At 55.8% G+C, this 23,372-nt stretch overlaps 1 protein-coding gene across 1 annotated transcript in view; it reads left to right on the top strand.

Annotated features, from left to right (window-relative positions):
• Window positions 1–23,372, top strand: part of SPAG8 (sperm associated antigen 8) — a 230,039-nt gene that overhangs the window by 149,940 nt on the left and 56,727 nt on the right. The window contains exons 5-6 of the mRNA XM_085627734.1: window positions 3,609–3,723; window positions 17,478–17,540. Coding sequence (XP_085483860.1) covers window positions 3,609–3,723; window positions 17,478–17,540 — 178 coding nt within the window. The remainder of the gene's footprint in view (window positions 1–3,608; window positions 3,724–17,477; window positions 17,541–23,372) is intronic.

Raw genomic sequence — 23,372 nt, 5'->3', positions numbered from 1 at the left:
ACAAGTGCCGGCCCCCACCATGACTATGTCCCGCACTTGTGGCTGGACCTCCGTTCTGCAGTTACCCATTGAAGAGGTCCCACCACAAGTGCTTGCCCCCACCATGACTACGCCCCGCACTTGTGGCTGGACCTCCGTTCTGCAGTTACCCATTAAAGAGGTCCCCCCACAACTGCTTGCCCCCACCATGACTACGTCCCTCACTTGTAGCAGGACCTCCGTTCTGCAGTTACCCATTGAAGAGGTCTCGCCACAAGTGCCGGCCCCCACCATGACTACGTCCCGCACTTGTAGCGGGACCTCCGTTCCGCAGTTATCCATTGCGGAGGTCTCACCCCAAGTCAGGCCTCCACCGTGACTACGTCCCGCACTTGTGGCAGGACCTCCGTTCTGCAGTTACCCATTGAAGAGGTCCCGCAACAAGTGCTGGCCCCCACCATGACTACGTCCCGCACTTGTAGCGGGACCTCTGTTCCACAATTACCCATTGCGAAGGTCTCACCCCAAGTCGGGCCCCCACCGTGACTACTTCTCGCACTTGTGGCAGGACCTCTGTTCTGCAGTTACCCATTGAAGAGGTCCCGCCACAAGTGCCGACCCCCACTGTTGGAGGGAGGACCACCGGGGAGACGGGGGGACTACTCCGGGCCACCTTCCTACCGCAAAGTTATAGCCGAGCGCCACTGAGAAGCCTCCTAGGAGAGGTCCTTCTCCTATGATCGTACTAGGCCCCGCAACACCACCACACAGGACTCCGTATCAGTTGCTTATCTTGGTTCTTTATATAAAAAGGAGCACGTTCAATATTTACAGTGGGATCGAGTGATCCAGTAAGAGTCTCAATGTCCTTGGAGGGATAGGGTAGCGGGACAGTCTTAGTACCAGCAAGGTACGGGAAGGCTCTGCGCCAGACCTTGGGTGCTGGTCTCAGAGCGGCTCGGACGTGGAGAGCCGCGACGGCGTCAGCAGGGCTCGGGTGGTAGTTCCGCTAGGGTCGAGCCGCGACACAGTCAGCAGGGCTCCGGTGGTAGGTCCGCTTCGGTCGAGCCGCGACGAGGTCAGCTGGGCTCTGATGGTACATTTCAGCAAGGTCGGGCCGCGACAGCGTCAGCAGGGCCCCAAAGGTTCGTGAAGGTCTTGTAAGCACGATGGAGCCGCGACGTCGTCAGCAGGGCTCAGAGTGTGGTTTCAGGAAGAGTCTTTCTCCGTAGGGTCAGCCGCGATCCGATCAGCAGGGCTCTTGACTCCGGGATACAACTGTCGTCTTGTTGCCGGGTCGCCCCAGATATAGGTCTGGAGCCCTTTGATGTCCGGACCCTTGCGCCCAGGAGGGCGGAGAGGCCGGGTAGGGCGCGGCCAGACGCCCAGCAGGAGAGGCGCCAGGCCCCAGAGAGCTGTGGGGCGATCGCACCTAGGCGTGGAAGGACGGTTGGGGGTCCCATCGATACTGCCCTCCGCCGGGAGTGGGAAGGGCTCACGTGGTATCCCCCGGGCCAGGGGTTGGCGCCTCGATGTCGGGCCTCGCTGGGACCGAGGCCGGGTAGAGCAGGGTCACGTAGGTGGTCACGTGGAGTGACGTATAATCCAAAATGGAGGAGCCCCGAGGTGCATGGGACCTCGTGCGGCTTAGCGAGGGGGAACAAGACCACGCCACGAGGCCGGCTCCAACACCCACCATGACTACCTCCCGCATCTTGTGGCTGGACCTCCGTTTTGCAGTTACTCATTGAAGAGGTCCCGCCACAAGTGCCGGCCCCCACCATGACTATGTCCCGCATTTGCGGCGGGACCTCCGTTCTGCAGTTACCCATTGAAGAGGTCTCGTCACAAGTGCCGGTCTCCACCATGACTACCTCCCGCACTTGTGGCTGGACCTCCGTTCTGCAGTTACCCATTGCGGAGGTCATGCCACAAGTGCTTGCCCCCACCATGACTACGTCCCGCACTTGTGGCGGGACCTCCGTTCTGCAGTGACCCATTGAAGTGGTCTCGCCACAAGTGCCGGCCCCCACCATGACTATGTCCCGCACTTGTGGCAGGACCTCCGTTCTGCAGTTACCCATTGAAGAGGTCTCGCCACAAGTGCCAGCCCCCACCATGACTATGTCCCGCACTTGTGGCTGGACCTCTGTTCTGCAGTTACCCATTGAAGAGGTCCCGCCACAAGTGCTTGCCCTCACCATGACTAAGTCCCGCACTTGTGGCTGGATCTCCGTTCTGCTGTTACCCATTGCGGAGGTCCCACCCCAAGTGCTAGGACCCCACCGTGACTACGTCCCGCACTTGTGGCGGGACCTCCGTTCTGCAGTTACCCATTGAAGAGGTCTCGCCGGAAGTGCCGGCCCCCACCATGACTATGTCCCGCAGCCATTCATCTTTTTGATGTTCTATGGTACAGATGGGTGTGGCTTGGAGGCTATGCCTTTGAGATCTTCGACGTGCAGCTTGTTGCATATAACAGCCATTCATCTTTTTCTTGTTCTGCGGTACAGGTGGGTGTGGGTTAGGGGCTAGGCCTTCACCATCACTATTTCAGTAGGGCCCTTATGACCTTTCTGTTTCATTCACTACTCTGGAATATGTTACCCACTGGTACCTACCTCGGTTTCATAATACTTTAGGAAATGCTAAATTTACATTGGATTTGTACATGTTTCAAATTAACAGCATTTCCTCTTCATGCGGAGCTGAATTGACCCTAAGTTTGGCTCCGGTGAGTTGTGAACAGCTTATGCAGTTTTTCTTTTTCTTTTTGTCACTTGTAGACCTTTATTTATAGTACAAAATGAACTAGTCTACAAGTACCAGAATTCAATGACAAAAATATGGCTGTACAGGTTGCCTTTCTCCCTGGCTCAACCTGAGAGATCATATTTGCTTTGGCTGCGTTTGTGAACATGTACCTGAATGGGAACCCACAAACTCTAGAGCAGTGGGATGGTTCCACACCAATGAATGGTTCATCAGGAAGTGTGCAGAAAGGAGAGCATGGCCAGGCCTGCTGTGGCAGAAAGCAACTATGGGGAAGCAAGTCAATCAATGCCTGTCCATGCTTGGAGGTGTGTGGGGTTACTGGGAGATGCTTTGACTGGCACATGCATCATGACCCCTTTGCTGTGGTAGCAATGCCAGACTCAAAGTAAATATGTGTGTGTCACTCACAACTAGGAAAGGTTTTACAGCAGCAGTGGTTCCTGAATGCAGGATGTAGAACTGTCTGGCCACTGCACAGTGAGGTCAATCGTGAATGTACTCGCCACAGTTGAGTCCTGGTGCTCTACATTGAGTTTCTGTGCTGAACCCTGGCAAACACCTGCTCAAGTTGAGCACTGTGAAAGCCCCTAAACTTTAAGATTCTGTATCTCTGAAATCACAAGGCATAGTCGAGTGGTGGGAGACCATTAGGACTCGAAGAAATCACTGGGCTCCACCTGTTCCAACTGGAAACTGTGTTTAATGGTTAGGAACCAACTTGCGTCCAGGGTTGCGCACTGGCATTGAAACCAATAAAAATACACGAATGTCATACAGTTTGTTGCCTCCTGCCAGGCTCTGTGGCTTTCTCATTGCTGCCCTCATGTTCATGTCTTGTGTTTTTGTCCTTTCAGTAAGGAATCATTTGATGAACTGAACCCACCTCCACCTGAACCAGTGAGAACATCCACCACACACAGGGACTACAATGCAGAGTGCTTCGAACCCACCCCTTGGCAACCGACTCAAGTAAGTACCCTACCGTAGGCTGTCGAAGGTAAACTCTCTAGCAGAGGCTGACTGAAGTAGGTGCCCTACTGTAGGCCGACGAGGGTAAACTCTCTAGCAGAGACTGATTAAAGTAAGTGCCATACCGTAGACTGAAGAAGGTAAACTCTCTAGCATAGGCTGACTAAAGTAAGTGCCCTACCGTAGACTGTCGAAGGTAAACTCTCTAGCAGAGGCTGACTAAAGGAAGTGCCCTACTGTAGGAAGACAAAGGTAATCTCTGTAGCATAGGCCGACTAAAGTAAGTGCCCTACCGTAGGAAGACGAAGATAAACTCTGTAGCAGGGTCTGACTAAAGTAAGTGCCCTATCGTAGACCGACGAAGGTAAACTCTGTAGCATAGGCCGACTAAAGTAAGTGCCCTACTGTAGACCAACGAAGGTAAACTCTGTAGCATAGGCCGACTAAAGTAAGTGCCCTACCGTAGACCGACGAATGTAAACTCTCTAGCAGAGTCTGACTAAAGTAAGTGCCCTACCATAGGCTGTTGAAGGAAAACTCTGTAGCATAGGCTGACTAAAGTAAGTACCCTACCATAGGCTGTCGAAGGTAAACTCTCTAGCAGAGGCTGACTAAAGTAGGTGCCCTACCATAGGCCGACGAAGGTAAACTCTCTAGCAGAGGCTGACTAAAGTAGGTGCCCTACCATAGGCCGACGAAGGTAAACTCTCTAGCAGAGGCTGACTAAAGTAAGTGCCCTACCATAGGCCGACGAAGGTAAACTCTTTATCGTAGGCCGACGGAGGTAAACTCTAGCATACGCCTTCTAAAGTAAGTGCCCTACCGTAGACCAACGAAGATAAACTCTCTAGCAGAGGCTGACTAACGTAAGTGCCCTACCGTAGACCGACGAAGGTAAACTCTGTAACATAGGCCGACTAAAGTCAGGGCCCTATCATAGGCCAACGAAGGTAAACTCTCTAGCAGAGGCTGACTAAAGTAAGTGCCCTACCATAGGCTGTCGAAGGTAAACTCTGTAGCATAGGCTGACTAAAGTCAGGGCCCTACCATAGGCCGACGAAGGTAAACTCTCTAGCAGAGGCTGACTTAAGTAAGTGCCCTACCATAGGCTGTTGAAGGAAAACTCTGTAGCATAGGCTGACTAAAGTGCCCTACCGTAGACCGACGAAGGTAAACTCTGTAACATAGGCCGACTAAAGTCAGGGCCCCACCATAGGCAGACGAAGGTAAACTCTCTAGCAGAGGCTGACTAAAGTAAGTGCCCTACCATAGGCTGTCGAAGGAAAACTCTGTAGCAGAGACTGACGAAAGTAAGGGCCCTACCGTAGGCTGTCGAAGGTAAACTCTCTAGCAGAGGCTGACTAAAGTAAGTGCCCTACTGTAGGAAGATGGAGGTAAACTCTCTAGCAGAGACTGACTTAAGTAAGTGCCCTACCATAGGCTGTTGAAGGAAAACTCTGTAGCATAGGCTGACTAAAGTGCCCTACCGTAGACCGACAAAGGTAAACTCTGTAGCATAGGCTGACTAAAGTCAGGGCCCTACCATAGGCCGACGAAGGTAAACTCTCTAGCAGAGGCTGACTTAAGTAAGTGCCCTACCATAGGCTGTTGAAGGAAAACTCTGTAGCATAGGCTGACTAAAGTAAGTGCCCTCGAGAGTGATGTGCTCTCCCTGGAGAACTGGCTACAGCTCCGCTCTTTGGAGCTTGCCCCCCTACCACTCGTGCTGCAAAAGCCAGCAGAGCCTCGGCCCCTTGGTTTACGGAGGCCCTCAGAAAGAGCAAAAGTGCGTGCAAACGCCTTGAGAGAGCATGGCGGAATCATTTCAATCCTGTGGACAAAATCACTTACAAACTGGCCCTGAAATTCCACTACAGTAAAGTCCGCGGAGAAAAGAAACTTCTTCTCTCCTCTAAAATCGAACAGGCCGGGAATAGAAGTGAAGAACTCTTTAAAAATAAAATCGTAAAAGACTTCTCATCCCCTAATGCAATGGACAGCCCTTTTAACCCTACCAGCAATTGGACTAACCATCTGGCACGCTATTTCTATGACAAAATCAAAATTATCCAAGATTCTTTTGAGGCTCTGCCCCAGGTGATGGAAGAAAACACTGGGCCGCTTCCCCCGCCAACCCTAACATAGGTTTTTCCCTCACGCAGTTTCCTTCTATCCCTTTGGATAAGGCTCTTGAGATAATGAAAGCTCTTAAGTCCGGTTCACCCTCCGACCCATGCCCAGCAAACGTACTGGCATCTATTGCTGAGGTGATCAACCCAGCCGTCAACCTGGTTCTGAATACCTCTCTGCAAGAGGGGCAGATGCCAGAGAGCTGGAAACACGCTAAAATTCTCCCGCTACTAAAGAAACCCGTGGCAGATCCCTTGGTACCCGGTAATTATAGGCCAATATCCTTGCTGCCCTTCTTTTCCAAGGCCTTGGAGGAATATGTAGATAGAGTTTCCACGGAATATGTGGAAACCAACCACTTCACCAGAGTCAGCCGGATTTCAGAGCTAACTTCCGTACCGAAACAGCCTTATTTGAAGTCTCTGAAACTATTAAAGCGACACTAGACAAAGGGGGTAACGGGGTACTGGTATTGCTGGACCCTTCTGCGGCCTTTGATACCGTGCCCCACGACCGACTCTTGCGAAGACTCCAGGACTGTGGCGTTGGAGGTACGGTACTCAGGTGGTTTACCTCCTTTTTAAGTGGCCATCAGCAAAAAATATGGTCCTCTCCCTTTGCGGTTCTCATCCCCCTTATGAAGGTAGGGGTACCACAAGGCTCAATCTTGAGCCCAACACTTTTTAATGTGTATATGGCCCCCCTTGCGCTCCTAGATGAGGAACATGGCGCAAAAATAGTATCATACGCCGATGACACGCAATTGTTCACCTGTGACAACGGGGCCGATTTTAGAGGCAGTGAGATAAACGCTGCTTGTCGGAGGTGTTTTCCTGGTTAAGACGAAACCAATTGAAGTGCACTCCGGAGAGGTCGGAGATTATTTTCTTCGGCCCCAGTCCTTGTGAAGCATGGCGCCAATGGTGGCCACAGGATATGTCCCACCCCTGTAACCTCAGTAAGCACCGTGAAGAACTTTGGTGTCAAGCTAGACGTGGACCTGTCCATGAAGGCTCAGATTCAAACTGTTGCCGGCACCTGCTTTGGGCTATTGAAAATATTAAAGAATTTTCTTCCCCTGCGCCTGGTCGCACACAGGAAGACTGTAGTCCAAACCCTGATTGTATCAAGGCTGGACTACGTCAACGTCCCGTACCTGGGCCTCCCTGACTATCTACTAGGTCACTTGCAGGTGGTCCAGAATGCGGCGGCCAGAGCTTTACTCATGGTGGGTCCCAGAGCGCGAATGACTCCCCACTCGAAATCCTTGCACTGGCTACCGGTCTGGAAGAGGATCCATTTTAAAGGTCTGGCCCTGGCCTTTAAGGCAATACATAATACGGGGGCTATTACATTAGGAAGAGAATTCAGCACTATGTCCCACAATGGGCTTTGAGGTCCTCAGTACAGCTTTTGATCATCCCTAAGTTATTCCGCTCCCGTATGGGTGGTCGCTCCTTCCAAGTGGTGGCCTCTTGGCTATAGCACAGCTTGCCTCTTTCTCTTAGACAGGTGATGGATCTCCTCGCTTTTAGGAGGCAAGTAAAAACCTGGCTATTCCAACATTAGATCCAGGCCCACCTGTTTTAGTGCATACTGTCTGTCTCGTGGTCCTTTCAGCGCCGGGACACTCTGTGGAGTAGCCGCGCGCTTTACAAATAACTATTCACATCACATCACATAAAGTAAGTGCCCTACCGTAGGCTGTCGAAGTTAAACTCTGTAGCATAGGCCGACTAAAGTTGGGGCCCTACTGTAGGCTGTCGAAGGTAAACTCTCTAGCAGAGTCTGACTAAAGTAAGTGCCCTACCATAGGCTGTCGAAGGTAAGCTCTGTAGCATAGGCCAACTAAAGTGCCCTACCATAGGCTGTCGAAGGTAAACTCTGTAACATAGGCTGACTAACGTAAGTACCCTACCGTAGGCCGCCAAAGGTAAACTTTCTAGCAGAGGCTGACTAAAGTAAGTGTTCTACTGTAGGCTGTCGAAGGTAAACTCTCTAGCAGAGACTGACGAAAGTAAGGGCCTTACCGTAGGCTGTCGAAGGTAAACTCTCTAGCAGAGGCTGACTAAAGTAAGTGCCCTACCATAGGCTGTCGAAGGTAAGCTCTGTAGCATAGGCCAACTAAAGTGCCCTACCATAGGCTGTCGAAGGTAAACTCTGTAACATAGGCTGACTAACGTAAGTGCCCTACCGTAGGCCGCCAAAGGTAAACTTTCTAGCAGAGTGTTGGGAGGCGGACCCCGAGGAGTCGGTGAGACCTCCAAGGGGGGGCCCTCTCACTGCACGAAGTAGCCGAGCGCTGCCGAGAAGTCCCCTGTGAGATCCTTCTCCTATCACGTACTAGCACAGTAACACCACCACACAGGACTCAAGGAGGTTGTCTGGTGACAAGCAATTCTTTATCAGCAATAAAAAGGTTACGAGGTCAATATTTACACGAAGGGATCGAGGGATCCACCAAAAGTCTCAGTGTCTCTTTGGAAGGGTAGGGGTAGCGGGACAGTCTTTGGCAGGAGTGCGGTACGAGGGTACCTGGGGCCCAGTTCTTATCCTCAAGCTGGAGGACCTCCGATCTCGGAGGGGTCGAGCCGCGACGGCGTCAGCAGGGCTCTGCGTACAGTTCGTGGAGAGCCGCGATTCAATCAGCAGGGCTCTCAAGATGGTTTCTGCTCAGCTCGAGCCGCGACGTCGTCAGCAGGGCTCCGAGGAAGGGTTCAGCGAGGTTGGGCCGCGACAGCGTCAGCAGGGCTCCGATGTTCCAGGTGATTCAGAAAGGGTTCACAAGAGGGAGCCGCGACGCAGTCAGCAGGGCTCGTGATGGTTCCGACAAGAGTTCTTCTCCGTAGGGTCAGCCGCGATTCAATCAGCAGGGCTCTCGACTCCGGGATACAACTCCCGAGCTGTGGTGGGGTCGCCCCAGATATAGGTCTGGGGCCCTTTGATGTCCGGACCTATGCGCCCGAGGGGGCGGAGTGGCCGGGTGGAGGTGGCCAGACGCCCAGCAGGAGAGGCGCCAGGCCCATGGGAGTTGCAGGGCGATCACACCCCGAGAGGGGAGGACAGTTGGGGGTCCCATCGATACTGTCCTCCGCCGGGGGCGATGAATGGTTCCTGCGGCACCCCCTGGCTAGTTCGTGGTGCCTCGATGCCGGGGCTTCGCTGGGGTCGAGGCCGGGTTGAGCGGGGTCGCGCCGGCTGGTGCACGGTGTGACGTGGAGGCCAACAAGATGGCGGAGCCACGAGGAGTATGCGACCACGTGCAGCTCCGGGTGAAGGGCCTTGGTGCAGTTCAGACGGGTGGCCCGTGAAGGCCGGGGCGGGGAACGGCCACAATCCAGGGGGTTAAGGACCACGCCGCGAGGCCGGGTCCAACAGGCGTCCCCCCCAGCCGAAGGCATGGAGAGTCACCCATCTCCTTGGGGATTCTCCTCGTCAAGGCGGAAGAAGCGGGACAGGCCGTCGGCGTTGGCGTGGTCATTGCCGGGCCGGTGTTCGACGTCAAAGTCCATCCCTTGTAGCGAGATGGACCATCGCAGCAGCTTGGGGTTCTCGCCCCGCATTCGCATTAACCATTGCAAGGGCCGGTGGTCGGTCTGGACCCGGAAGTGGGCGCCAAAGAGGTAGGGCCGGAGCTTCTTGAGGGCCCACACCACAGCGAAGGCCTCGCGCTCAATAGTGCTCCAGCGTTGCTCTCGGGGCAGTAGTCGTCGGCTGATGAAGGCCACTGGTCGGTCGAGCCCCTTTTCGTCGGCTTGGGATAGGACGGCCCCGATCCCATACTCGGAGGCGTCCGTCTGTACCACGAACTCCTTCTGGTAGTCCGGGGCCTGCAGCACCGGAGCAGTACACATGGCTGTTTTTAGGGTGTCGAAGGCTGTTTGGCAGCGGGGTGTCCAGTGTACCTTCTTGGGCTGCTTTTTGGACGTTAACTCCGTGAGGGGGCCAACAATGCTCCCATAGTCCCGGATAAACCGCCGGTACTATCCGGTGAGGCCCAGGAAGGCCCGGACAGCGGTCTGGGTAGTGGGGGGTTCCCAGGTCTTGATGGCCTCTATCTTCGCTTGGAGGGGGGCCACCTGCCCGCTCCCCACTTGATGGCCCAGGTAGGTCACGGATCCGTGGCCGATTTGACATTTACTGGCCTTGATTGTGAGCCCGGCCTGCTGGAGGGCGGCCAGGACGGCCTTCAGGTGACGGAGGTGCTCGGCCCAGTGGTTGCTGTACACGGCAATATCATCTAAGTAGGCCGCGCTGAAGGCCTCAAGCCCGGCCAAAACCTTGTTCACTAGTCTCTGGAAGGTGGCCGGGGCGTTCTTCATTCCGAAGGGCATCACCCGAAAGTGGTAATGCCCATCCGGAGTCGAAAAGGCGGATCTTTCTTGTGCGCCGGGGGTGAGCTGGATTTGCCAGTACCCGGCGGTGAGGTCCAGCGTGCTCAAGTAGCGAGCGGCCCCTAGGCGGTCGATGAGTTCGTCGGCCCGGGGTATCGGGTGTGCGTCTGTCTTGGTTACTGTATTCAGGGCTCGGTAGTCCACGCAGAATCGCAACTCCGGGGGGTGACCGGGAGCTGCGGCCTTGGGCACCAGGACGACAGGGCTGGCCCACGGGCTGTCGGAAGGCTCGATGACCCCCAGGGCCAGCATCTTCGCTACTTCGGCCTGGATGCAGGCCCGCACTCGGTCAGGCACCCGGTAGGCTCTGTGTTGTATGGGGGGGCTCTCCCCGGTGTCGACGTCGTGGACGCACCAGTGGGTCACCCCCGGGGTGAGAGAGAAGAGGGCTGTGTAGTCCCGCAGTAATTGCTGGCAGTCGTTGCGCTGTTCCGGGGTCAGGGACGAGGCGAGTTGGACCCCTTCGATCGATCCATCGTGAATGTCGGATTGCAAGAGGTCGGGCAAGGGCTCGGAGTCGTCCTCGCCCCCCTCGTCGGTCGCCAGCAGCAGGCTCAGTTCGGTCCGGGCGAAGTGGGGTTTTAGCCTGTTAGCATGTAGGACCCGGAGGGGGTTCCGGGGGGACTCCAGATCGACCAGATAGGTTACGGGACTTTTCTTCTCCACCACCTTGAAGGGCCCGGTCCACTTGTCCTGGAGAGCGCCGGGTTCGACCGGGGCCATGACCCATACTTTCTGACCTGGCTCGAATTCTACAGTAGAGGTGTTGCGATCGTACCACCGCTTCATGTCCTCCTGGCTGGCCTCGAGGTTGGCTTCGGCCATGGCTCGGAACTTGCGGGTCTGGTTTCGGAGGGTCAGGAGGTATCGGTAGACGTCAGGAGGGGCGCCTCGGGGTTTCATCTCCCAGCCCTCCTTGACCAGGCTGAGCGGTCCGCGGACCGGGTGTCCATACAATAGTTCAAACGGGCTGAACCCCAAGGACTTCTGCGGGACCTCCCGATAGGCAAACAGGAGGCAGGGCAGCAGGACATCCCATTTCCGCCTGAGGGGTTCTTCCAGGCCCTGGATCATCCCTTTTAATGTTCGGTTGAACCGCTCAACCAGTCCGTTCCCCTGAGGGTGATAGGGGGTCGTGAACTTGTATGTGACCCCGCACTGTTGCCACAGGGACCGCATGTACCTGGAGATAAAGTTCGTGCCGCGGTCGCTCACCACTTCGCTGGGGAATCCCACTCGGGAGAAGATCCCCATCAAGGCCCGGCCTACCACAGGGGCCGTTATAGTTCTTAGCGGGACCGCCTCCGGGTACCTGGTGGCGTGGTCCACGAGGACCAGGATGAAGCGGTGGCCCAGGGCGGTTTGGGGGTCCAGGGGTCCCACAATATCGATTCCGACCCGTTCGAACGGGGTGCTGATGGCGGGAAAGGGCTGGAGGGGGGCCTTGACCCGACCCCCCGTCTTTCCGCTGGCTTGGCAGGTCTGGCAGGACCGGCAGTGGTTGTCCACATCTCTCCGCATCCGGGGCCAGTAGAAGTGGGTCACCAGACGACTGTACGTTTTGTCTTGCCCCAAGTGTCCGGCGAGGGGCACATCATGGGCCAGGTTGAGAAGGAACTCCCGGAAGCGGAGGGGGACCACCAACACGCGGCTGGCCCCGAGTTCTGCTACTTTCTGTTCACTGTACAACAGGCCCTCGGCCCAGTAGATCCAGTGGGTGCCGGTCTGGTCACCGTTGGCTTGCGCGGCCGCCTGTTGTCGGACCCCTTCGAGAGAGGGACAGGACTGTTGCTCTTGCTGGAACTGCTCTCGGGTGGCGCCCCCTTCGTGTTGCCAGTGCGTCAGCTCTGGTAGGACGCTCGGAGAAGCCATCTCTTCAGGGGAGGATTCGCTGGGCCCAGGGTCGGTGTCCGCCTCCTCCTCGCTGCTGGTGGGAGGGGGTGTGAGCCCCTCGGGTTGGGCGGTCCCGGAGGTCGAGGATGAGCGGGGGGCCTGGGCGGTCATGGACCGGGTGATGGCGCAGGCCCAATCAGCCAGTCCCAACATTCGGAGGTGCTCTCGTCGCTCTACTTGAGCCCAGGGGGAACTTTCCAAGTCGTTCCCCAGGAGACAGTCGACCGGGGCGTCGTCGCGCACTGTCACCTTCAGCAGGCCCGTCACCCCTCCCCACTCGAAGGGGACCAGGGCCATCTGGCATAGGCTTTCACTGTTGTCGGCCGTCCGTACGGGGCACAGCACATTCGGTAGAATCTGTTCAGGGGTCACCAGGTGGCAGCGGACAGCGGTGATACTGGCGCCCGTGTCGCGCAGGGCTTCGGCCCGTTGTCCGTTGACCGTGACCTGCTGCCGGTACTTCTGGGTGTTGGTTGGGATGGGGGCGCAGGGTACCATCTCTCGGCTACCCAAGCAGACCAGGGACATGGCTGCCGGCTCCCACTCAGTGTTCTCTCGGTCGAGGGCCTCCTCTTCCTCTTCTCCTCCCCCCAAGGCGGCGGCTGTCAGCTGCCGGGGCGGGGGCCCGCCGGCCCCGTTTCTTCGGTTCAGAGGGCAGGCCGGATCGCTGGCGAAGTGTCCGGTTTGTTGGCAGCCATAGCAGGTCACTGGGGGTCGTGGTCCGGGTCGGGCCGGGCCCACCCTTCGGGCTAGGCTCGGGGAGAGATGTGGCTGCGGTGGCCCTCGAGGGGGGCTCCTGGGGGCCCCGGCGGGAGGGTCTCGGTTCCTGTTCGGCCCTCCCCCCCCACCGCGCTGGCGTGGGGGCCCGTTGGGGTTCCTCTGGTACTTCCCCATTGAGCTCCGGGGGACCCGGGAGTTGACCCATCGATCGGCCTCGACAGCAAGTTTCCGCGGGTCGGTCATTTTGCTGTCGAGGAGGTGCTGTCTCAGTTCCACGAAGCAATTGTTGGAAAGATGTTCCCACACGATGAGGTCGACCAGCTGCCCGTAGGTGGTTACTTTGCTTCCTTTGATCCACCCTTCTAGGGCCCGACTGAAAAAGTCCACATATTCCACCCATGTGGTACCCGGGATTTTCTTGCAGTCTCTGAACCGCTGGCGGTACATTTCCGCTGTTAGCCCGTAGCGGGTGAGCAGGGCCTCCTTCATGTGATCGTAGGAGGTCATCACCTCCTCCGGTAGCTGGAGCAGCGTGTCCCGTCCTTCACTCAGGAATCGCCCCCACAGGCCTGCGCCCCATTCTTTTCGGGGCACCCGATGGGAGGTCATGGCCACCTCGTAGGCCTTAAACCATTGTTGGATGTCGTCATTCTTGTAATACTCCTTGACGACCTCTTTCGGGATATGTACCTTGGCCTCGGAAGGCGGTAGAGTGTCTCTAGTACTGGGGGCGTCGGTCCCTCCGTTCTTGGCCTTGATCTCGAGTTCCTTGAGACTGCGCTCGTGCTCAAGAGTTAGTTTCTTTTCCTCCAACTCCCGGTGTCGTCTCTTCTCTTCTATCTCTTCTTGAAGGCGTAGCTGCTCGAGGGCCAGTTTCTTTTCTGCCAGCTGGAGTTCGCCGTCCAGCCGCAGTCGGGCGAGTTCTAGCTCGTGGCTCCGGACCTTTTCCCGCTCTCGTATTTCTTCTTCGGAGAGGCCGGTTTCTAGGCTCTTTCTTCCTCCGGTTGCCGGAGTCAGTGCGGTTGCTGCGGTCTCCGTCAGGGGCAAGGGCCCTTCTTCCTGGGAGGGGCCTGCCCCGGCCCCCAACCATGCCCTCAGAGCTTTCTGCATCTCTTCTTTGGTACCTAGGCTGGTGGTTGCAATGCCTTTGTCTTTGCAGAACTGTTTTAGTTCTTTGTGCGTATATTCTTCCAGCCGTTCGGGCTGGAACTCCATTGTCGCGTTGTTTTCCTGGCTGCTCATGATGCTATTCGTTTGGATGGGTAGCTAGTGGGTACTGGCTGGTACGTACTGCGTTCGGCTCGGATCCCGTCGCTGGCCACCAAATGTTGGAAGGCGGACCCCGAGGAGTCGGTGAGACCTCCAAGGGGGGGCCCTCTCACTGCACGAAGTAGCCGAGCGCTGCCGAGAAGTCCCCTGTGAGATCCTTCTCCTATCACGTACTAGCACAGTAACACCACCACACAGGACTCAAGGAGGTTGTCTGGTGACAAGCAATTCTTTATCAGCAATAAAAAGGTTACGAGGTCAATATTTACACAAAGGGATCGAGGGATCCACCAAAAGTCTCAGTGTCTCTTTGGAAGGGTAGGGGTAGCGGGACAGTCTTTGGCAGGAGTGCGGTACGAGGGTACCTGGGGCCCAGTTCTTATCCTCAAGCTGGAGGACCTCCGATCTCGGAGGGGTCGAGCCGCGACGGCGTCAGCAGGGCTCTGCGTACAGTTCGTGGAGAGCCGCGATTCAATCAGCAGGGCTCTCAAGATGGTTTCTGCTCAGCTCGAGCCGCGACGTCGTCAGCAGGGCTCCGAGGAAGGGTTCAGCGAGGTTGGGCCGCGACAGCGTCAGCAGGGCTCTGATGTTCCAGGTGATTCAGAAAGGGTTCACAAGAGGGAGCCGCGACGCAGTCAGCAGGGCTCGTGATGGTTCCGACAAGAGTTCTTCTCCGTAGGGTCAGCCGCGATTCAATCAGCAGGGCTCTCGACTCCGGGATACAACTCCCGAGCTGTGGTGGGGTCGCCCCAGATATAGGTCTGGGGCCCTTTGATGTCCGGACCTATGCGCCCGAGGGGGCGGAGTGGCCGGGTGGAGGTGGCCAGACGCCCAGCAGGAGAGGCGCCAGGCCCATGGGAGTTGCAGGGCGATCACACCCCGAGAGGGGAGGACAGTTGGGGGTCCCATCGATACTGTCCTCCGCCGGGGGCGATGAATGGTTCCTGCGGCACCCCCTGGCTAGTTCGTGGTGCCTCGATGCCGGGGCTTCGCTGGGGTCGAGGCCGGGTTGAGCGGGGTCGCGCCGGCTGGTGCACGGTGTGACGTGGAGGCCAACAAGATGGCGGAGCCACGAGGAGTATGCGACCACGTGCAGCTCCGGGTGAAGGGCCTTGGTGCAGTTCAGACGGGTGGCCCGTGAAGGCCGGGGCGGGGAACGGCCACAATCCAGGGGGTTAAGGACCACGCCGCGAGGCCGGGTCCAACACAGAGGCTGACTAAAGTAAGTGTCCTACCGTAGGCTGTCGAAGGTAAACTCTCTAGCAGAGACTGACGAAAGTAAGGGCCCTACCGTAGGCTGTCGAAGGTAAACTCTCTAGCAGAGGCTGACTAAAGTAAGTGCCCTACTGTAGGAAGATGGAGGTAAACTCTCTAGCAGAGACTGACGAAAGTAAGGGCCCTACTGTAGAAAGACAAAGGTAATCTCTCTAGCAGAGACTGACGAAAGTAAGAGCCGTACCATAGACTGATGAGGGTAAACTCTGTAGCATAGGCTGACTAAAGTAAGTGCCCTACCGTAGGCCGACGGAGGTAAACTCTCTAGCATAGGCCGACTAAAGTTAAGTGCCCTATCGTATGCCGACGTAGGTCAACTCTAGCATATGCCTTCTAAATTAAGTGCCCTACCCTAGGCCGACTAAAGTAAGTGCCCTACCGTACGCCGACAAAGGTAAACTCTCTAGCACAGGCTCACTAAAGTAAGTGCCCTACCGTAGGCCGACGAAGGTAAACTCTCTAGCAGAGGCTGACTAATGTAAGGGGCCTACCGTAGGCTGACTCAGATAAACTCTCTAACATAGGCTGACTAAAGTAAAGGCCCTACATAGGCTGACAAAGGTAAACTCTCGAGCACAGGATGACTAAAGTAAGTGCCCTACCATAAGCCAACTAAAGAAAGAACTCTACCGTCAGTCCTTTGATAGACTAAGGTAAGCTATCTGCGATAGGCCAGGTAAGGTCTTTATTGTAGGCCAACTTATGAAAGTACTCTGCTGCAGACCGACTAAATTAAGTTCCCTATACTAGAATGACTGAGTTAAGTCTGCACTTTAGGCCATCTAAAGTAAGTGACTTGCTGTAGATTGACTAAGGTAACCTCTCTATCATAGACTGACTAAGGTTAGCACTCTACCATAGGCTGACTGAGGTAAGCACTCTACCATAGGCTGACTGAGGTAAGCACTCTACTCTAGGCTGACTAAGGCAAGAACTCTTCTCTAGGCTGACTAAGGTAAGCTTCTACTCTAGGCTGACTAAGGTAAGCTCTCTGCCATAGGCTGACTAAGGTAAGCTCTCTGCCATAGGCTGACTAAGGTAAGCTCTCTGCCATAGGCTGACTAAGGTAAGCTCTCTGCCATAGGCTGACTAAGGTAAGCGCTCTGTCATAGGCTGACTAAGGTAAGCACTCTACTATAGGCTGCCTAAGGTAAGCACTCTACTATAGGCTGACTGACGTGAGCTCTATACCATAGGCTAACTGAGGTAAGCACTCTCCTATAGGCAGACTAAGGTAACATCTCTGCCATAGGCTGACTAAGGTAAGCACTCTACTATAGGCTGACTAAGGTAAGCTCTCTACCATAGGTTGACTGAGATAAGCTCACTACCATAGGCTGACTAAGGTAAGCTCTTTACCATAGGCTGACTAAGGTAAGCACTTGACTATAGGCTGACTAAAGTAAGTGCCTTGCCACAGACTGTTTAAAGTAAGCATCATACCGTAAGATTGACTGAGTTAAGTGTGCAATGTTGGCCAACTAAACTAGGTTTGCTGCTGTAGATTGACCAAGGTTAGCCCTCTGTGTTGGCCAACTAAAGTGCCATCCCATTGGCTAATTAAGGCATGCTCTCTACCGCAGGCTGACTGAGTTAAGTGCACCCTCATTCGTAAAAGGAAGACCTTCATAAAAGACCTTTGCATAGTGACCAGAAGCAGAGGACACAAGCTGTTATCCAGTAATTTATAGAGAACCTGTTACCCAAACCTTCCTCTGGAGATGGAATAAAAAGAGATGCAAACACCACTCTGGCTTTGCCACCTCAGCTAATCCCCACCCAGCCGCATACACAGAGGCGACCTCTTATGGGTCCTCTGTGCTAAGATCCACCTGGTACGGAACCAGGTCTTACCTTTCAAGTTCTGGTTTCATTTCTCTCGGATTTGGTGAAAAGGGAAGATGTGTTTTTGCCAGCACAGATTTCGGCAAATAAATGGAGTTGTCTTAGGGCAGTGGGCATTACTCCTAATGGGGCCAGGGGCGGGCACATCCTCAGTATTTATTGGTTATTGTTTGGAATCCCTTCCTCGAAAATGATAAACTGTATATTGATTACCTCTTTCCTTTCTAGGACCACGATTACCGCAAAGAGCAACCAGTCACCTTCTGGAGCGAGCACAAGCACGAGGTGTCGGTGAGTGTACTGACAGGAAGTGCGCTGCTCTGCCTCAGATATGTGTGCGAAGACTGAGAATGTTCTGACGGGAAGTGCGCTGCTCTGCCTTCAATATGTGTGCGACGATGAGTGTACTGACTGGAAGTGCGCTGCTCTGCCTTCGATATGTGTGCGACAACTGTGAGTGTACTGACGGGAAGTGCGCTGCTCTGCCTTCGATATGTGTGCGACAAGTGTGAGTGTACTGACGGGAAGTGCGCTGCTCTGCCTTCAATATGTGTGCGACAAGTGTGAGTGTACTGACAGGAATGTGTGTGACGACTGTGAGTGTACTGACGGGAAGTGCGCTGCTCTGCCTTCGCTATGTGTGCAACGACTGTGAGTGTTCTGACAGGAAGTGCGCTGCTCTGCCTTCGCTATGTGTGCGACGACTGTGAGTGTACTGACGGGAAGTGCGCTGCTCTACCTTTGTTATGTGTGAGACGACTGTGAGTGTTCTGACGGGAAGTGCGCTGCTCGGCCTTTGCTATGTGTGCGAAGACTGTGAGTGTTCTGACGGGAAGTGCGCTGCTCTGCCTTGGATATGTGTGCGATGACTGTGAGTGCACTGACGGGAAGTGCTCTGCTCTGCCTTTGCTATGTGTGCAACAACTGTGAGTGTTCTTACGGGAAGTGCGCTGCTCTGCCTTCGATATGTGTGCAACAACTGTGAGTGTTCTGACGGGAAATGCGCTGCTCTGCCTTTGCAATGTGTGCGAAGACTGTGAGTGTTCTGGCTGGAAGTGCGCTGCTCTGCCTTCGATATGTGTGCAGCTGTGAGTGTACCGACAGGAAGTGCGCTGCTCTGCCTTCACTATATGTGCGACGACTGTGAGTGTACTGATGGGAAGTGCGCTGCTCTGCCTTCGCTATGTGTGTGACTGCTAAGAGTGCACTGACGGGAAGTGCGCTGCTCTGCCTTTGCTATGTGTGCGAAGACTGTGAGTGTTCTGACGGGAAGTGCGTTGCTCTGCCTTCCGCAGGGCCACGGGGCCAGTTCTGGCAAGTCCCCGAGTTTGGTCAGGGTTTCGGGGTCGGAAGGCACTGATCCCTCGTCGGGAGCGGTTGGTTCGTCCAGAAGGGGGTCGTTGGCCTCTGGTAGTGTATTCTGGATCTCGGGGATGGTGGCGGTGCTCAGCGGCATGGCCTCTCCCCCCTCGGAGGAAGGTGCCCGGAGAGTCATCGAGCGCGTGGTGGCGCATAGCCACTCGGGTAGGCCCATCATCTCGAGGTGGGCCCTTCGTTCCACTTGTCCCCACGGGGAGTTCTCAAGGTCGTTGCCCAGGAGGCAGTCCATGGGCTGGGAGGTTCGGACCGCCACCTTTAACTTGCCGGTGACTCCCCCCCCATTCGAAGGGGACTAGGGCCATCCGGCAGAGGCTCTCAAAATTGTCTGATGATATGACGGGGCAAAAGGCGCCAGGCAGGATCTGATCTTCGGAAATCAGGTGACAATGAACCGCCGTGACACTCGCCCCCGTGTCCCGGAGGCCCTCGATGCGGTGACCGTTGACCGTTACCTGCTGTCGGTACTTCTTCGTGTTGGCGGGCAGGGACGTTCCGGGGACCATCTCCCGGTCCCCAAGGGAGACCAAGGCCATGGCGGCTGGTTCCCATTCTTCGGAGTCTTCCATCTCTTCCCCCAGGGCTACGGAGGCCATCTGTCGAGCCGGCGGGGTTGTTGTGGCGGTCCGCTGGTACAGGGGACATTGAGGGTCACTGGCATAGTGCCCGGTCTGTTGGCAGCGGAAACAGGTGATCCTCACTCGGGGCCCCGGCCTCCCTGGTGGCCCGGTGCTGGCCGGAGGTGGAGCTGGAAAGGGCGGAGATTGTCCTCTGGGAGGGCTGAGCGGGGAGCCCCCCGGGAGCTCCCTTTGCCGGCCTTGATTCCCTCCGCCCCTCTGGCGGGGGGGTCCCTGATTTTGGCGACCGTAGTCTCCCACGGGGCCCCGGGAGGCCCGGGTGTTCACCCACCGGTCAGCCTCGACGGCCAGTTTTCGAGGGTCTGTGAGTTTGCTGTCCAGGAGGTGCTGGCGCAGCTCTACGAAGCAATTAGCGGACAAGTGTTCCCATGCGATTAGGTCGAACAGTTCCTCAAAGGTGGAGACCTTGCTGCCCTTGATCCATCCGTCCAAGGCCCGGCTGTAAAAGTTCACGTGCTCCACCCAGGTGGTACCGGGTATCTTTTTGCAGTCTCTAAACCGTTGCCGGTACATTTCAGGGGTGAGCCCATATCTGGCTACCAGGGCCTCTTTCATGTGACTGTAGGAGTTCATCACCGTGGAGGGCAGGTCCAGCAGGGTATCTCTCCCCTCGCTCAGGAACCGGCCCCACAGCCCAGCCCCCCAGTCTTTCTGCGGGACTCGGTGGGAGGTCATAGCGACTTTGTAGGCCTTGAACCATTGCTGAATGTCGTCGTTCTTATAATATTCTTTCACCACATCTTTGGGGATGTGGACCTTTGGTTCCGTGGTGGAGGAAATGGGTTGGGTTTCCGAGGGTCGGGCCTCCGATTTCTTAGACTTGAGCTCGATTTCTTTTAGGCTACGTTCGTGCTCTAGTTGGAGTTTTCTTTCTTCGTGTTCTCTCTGTTGTTTCTTTTCCTCTTGTTCTCCTTGTAGGCGTAACTGTTCCACCGCCAGTTTTTTTTCTGCCAGTTTTATCTCTCCTTCGATTTTTAATTTTGCTAGTTCCAGTTCGTGGTTACGACCTCTTTCTCGGTCCGCTAGTTCCTCTGGGGATAGGCCCCCCTCGGGGGCGCCGTTCCTCCCCGGGGTGCTTCGTGGTTCGTTGGGAGGCTCTCCTTCTGTTTGTGTCCGGGGAGTTCCCGCCGCGATCCAGGTTTTTAATGCCCCCTGGAAGTCCTCTTTCGTGCTTAGTCCGGTGGTAGCGATTCCAAAGTCTTTGCAAAATTGTTTCAGTTCTCGGTGCGTATAAGATTCTAACTGGTCTTTTTGAAATGCCGTGCTCGGGTTGGTGCCTGCGGCACCTAGGGAAGTTTCTCCTTCCATTTCTTCTTGGTAGTGCGTAAGCCGTCTACTGCACGATCTCTAGGTGTTGGCTCGTATCCCGTCGCCTGCCACCAAATGTTGGAAGGCGTTCCCCGGGGAGGCTGCGGAATGTGTTCCCGACCACCCGGAGGTCCACCTTACCCAGAGTTAGGCCGAGCAAGAGCAGGGAGGCCCTTCCTGGAAGGGTCTCGCACCTAGGATAGCGCACGCTGCGCTTACTCTCTCTTCGGATAGAGGGACACCACACAGTAAGTCGTTATAAGACAATATGCTTTTATCGGTAGTTGTCAGGGATCTTTATGATCCGGCAGGCATGTGCAGAATTAATGCCACAAGCGGCAGCGATCTCGTGAGGAGGGAAAGGGGTAGCGGGACAGTCTTTGAATGAGTGTTTCTGCGAGGTATCCGGCGCACAGCTCTCAATCCTCGAGCTGAGGGGATGTTGCTTCTCTTCGGCAATCTCTGCCGATTCTCTTGGAGGAGCGGGCCGCGAGTCACTCAGCAGGCACCGGAGGGTCGTAGTTCAGGGAGCCGCGACGGCGTCAGCAGGGCTCAGATGGTTCAGAATTCGGGGAGCCGCGACGGCGTCAGCAGGGCTCAGATGGTTCAGAATTCGGGGAGCCGCGACGGCGTCAGCAGGGCTCAGATGGTTCAGAGTTCAGGGAGCCGCGACAGCGTCAGCAGGGCTCAGATGGTTCAGAGTTCGGGGAGCCACGACAGCGTCCGCAGGGCTCAAGTGGTTCAGAGTTCGAGTAGCGTTCTTCTCTTCGGTGAGCGATCAAGCCGCGACCAGGTCAGCAGGCTCTCGTCAGTCCAGGTCTTCTCTGCTCCCGTCCTCTCCGCACCCCTTGTTATACTCCCCCTCCTCTTTGAAGTCCGGAGTCCTCGCGGAGAGGGGTCTGGTGCCTGGGGGGCGGTGTGTCGGGGTTTCCTGTCGCTCGGCCCTTTGATCTGTTCAGGTGGGTCTGGGAGGGACTCCAGACAACCAGCAGGCGAGGCGCCCGCTCACCGGGGGCCTGGTGGTCGATCGAAACCTCCCTCGGGGGAGAGACCAGAGGTGTGACAGGGTCGGCGCCTCTCGGTCTGGTTTGGGGTGGGTGTTTCTTTCTCCCTCGGCTGGGCATGCGTGTTGGGGATCTGGTCGGCCCTCGGGATGTTGGCCCACGGGAGCCGGAAGGCCGTGTCCACTAGGTTCGGCGTGGTTGTAGGGTAACTTGCTGGTCAGGAGGGCCCACGCCACGAGGCCGGTCTCACACGCGACGACTGAGTGTACTAACGGGAAGTGCGCTGCTCTGCCTTTGCAAAGTGGGCGATGACTGTGAGTGTACTGACTGGAAGTGCGTTGCTCTGCCTTTGCTATGTGTGCGACGAGTGAGTGTACTTACAGGAAGTGCGCTGCACTGCCTTTGCTATGTGTGTGACGACTGTGAGTGTACTGACAGGAAGTGTGCTGCTCTGCCTTTGCTATGTGTGCGACGATTGTGAGTATACTGACAGGAAGTGCGCTGCACTGCCTTTGCTATGTGTGCATCGACTGTGAGTGAACTGACGGGAACTGCATTGCTCTGCCTTTGCTATGTGTGTGACTACTAAGAGTGCACTGACGGGAAGTGCGCTGCTCTGCCTTTGCTATGTGTGCAAAGACTGTGAGTGTTCTGACGGGAAGTGCGCTGCTCTGCCTTTGCTATGTGTGCGAAGACTGTGAGTGTTCTGATGGTCAGTGCGCTGCTCTGCCTTCGCTATGTGTGTGACTACTAAGAGTGCAATGCCGGGAAGTGCGCTGCTCTGCCTTCGCTATGTGTGCGACGACTGTGAGTGCACTGACGGGAAGTGCGCTGCTCTGCCTTTGCTATGTGTGCAAAGACTGTGAGTGTTCTGACGGGAAGTGCGCTGCTCTGCCTTCGCTATATGTGCGACGACTGTGAGTGTACTGATGGGAAGTGCGCTGCTCTGCCTTTGCTATGTGTGCGAAGACTGTGAGTGTTCTGACGGGAAGTGCGCTGCTCTGCCTTTGCTATGTGTGCGAAGACTGTGAGTATTCTGACTGGAAGTGTGCTGCTCTGCCTTCGCAATGTGTCTGACGACTAAGAGTGCACTGACGGGAAGTGTGGCCTTTGCTATGTGTGCGACGACTGTTAGTGTACTGACTGGAAGTGCGCTGCTCTGCCTACGCTATCTGTGCGACAACTGTGAGTTTACTGACTGGAAGTGCGCTGCTCTGCCTTTGGTATGTGTGCGATGACTGTGAGTACTGATGGGAAGTGCATTGCTCTGCCTTTGCTATATGTACGACGACTGTGAGTGTTCTGACAGGAAGTGCGCTGCTCTGCCTTCGCTATGTGTGCGACGACTGTGAGTGTACTGATGGGAAGTGCGCTGCTCTGCCTTCGCTATGTGTGTGACTACTAAGAGTGCACTGACGGAAAGTGCACTGCTCTGCCTTTGCTATGTGTGCGAAGACTGTGAGTGTTCTGACGGGAAGTGCGCTGCTCTGCCTTTGCTATGTGTGACTACTAAGAGTGCACTGACGGGAAGTGCGCTGCTCTGCCTTTGCTATGTGTGCGAAGACTGTGAGTGTTCTGATGGGAAGTGCACTGCTCTGCCTTTGCTATGTGTGTGACTACTAAGAGTGCACTGACGGGAAGTGCGCTGCTCTGCCTTCGCTATGTGTGCGACGACTGTGTGTGTACTGACGGGACGTGCACTGCTCTGCCTTTGCTATGTATGTGACGACTGTGAGTGTACTGACAGGAAGTGTGCTGCTCTGCCTTTGCTATGTGTGCGACGATTGTGAGTATAC

The sequence above is a fragment of the Triturus cristatus genome, chromosome 2_1 (genome assembly GCF_964204655.1).
Source record: "Triturus cristatus chromosome 2_1, aTriCri1.1, whole genome shotgun sequence".
In the NCBI taxonomy this organism is placed as follows: Eukaryota; Metazoa; Chordata; class Amphibia; order Caudata; family Salamandridae; genus Triturus; species Triturus cristatus.
The sequence above is the reverse complement of the archived record's forward strand: the minus strand, read 5'-3'. Positions and strand labels throughout refer to the sequence as shown.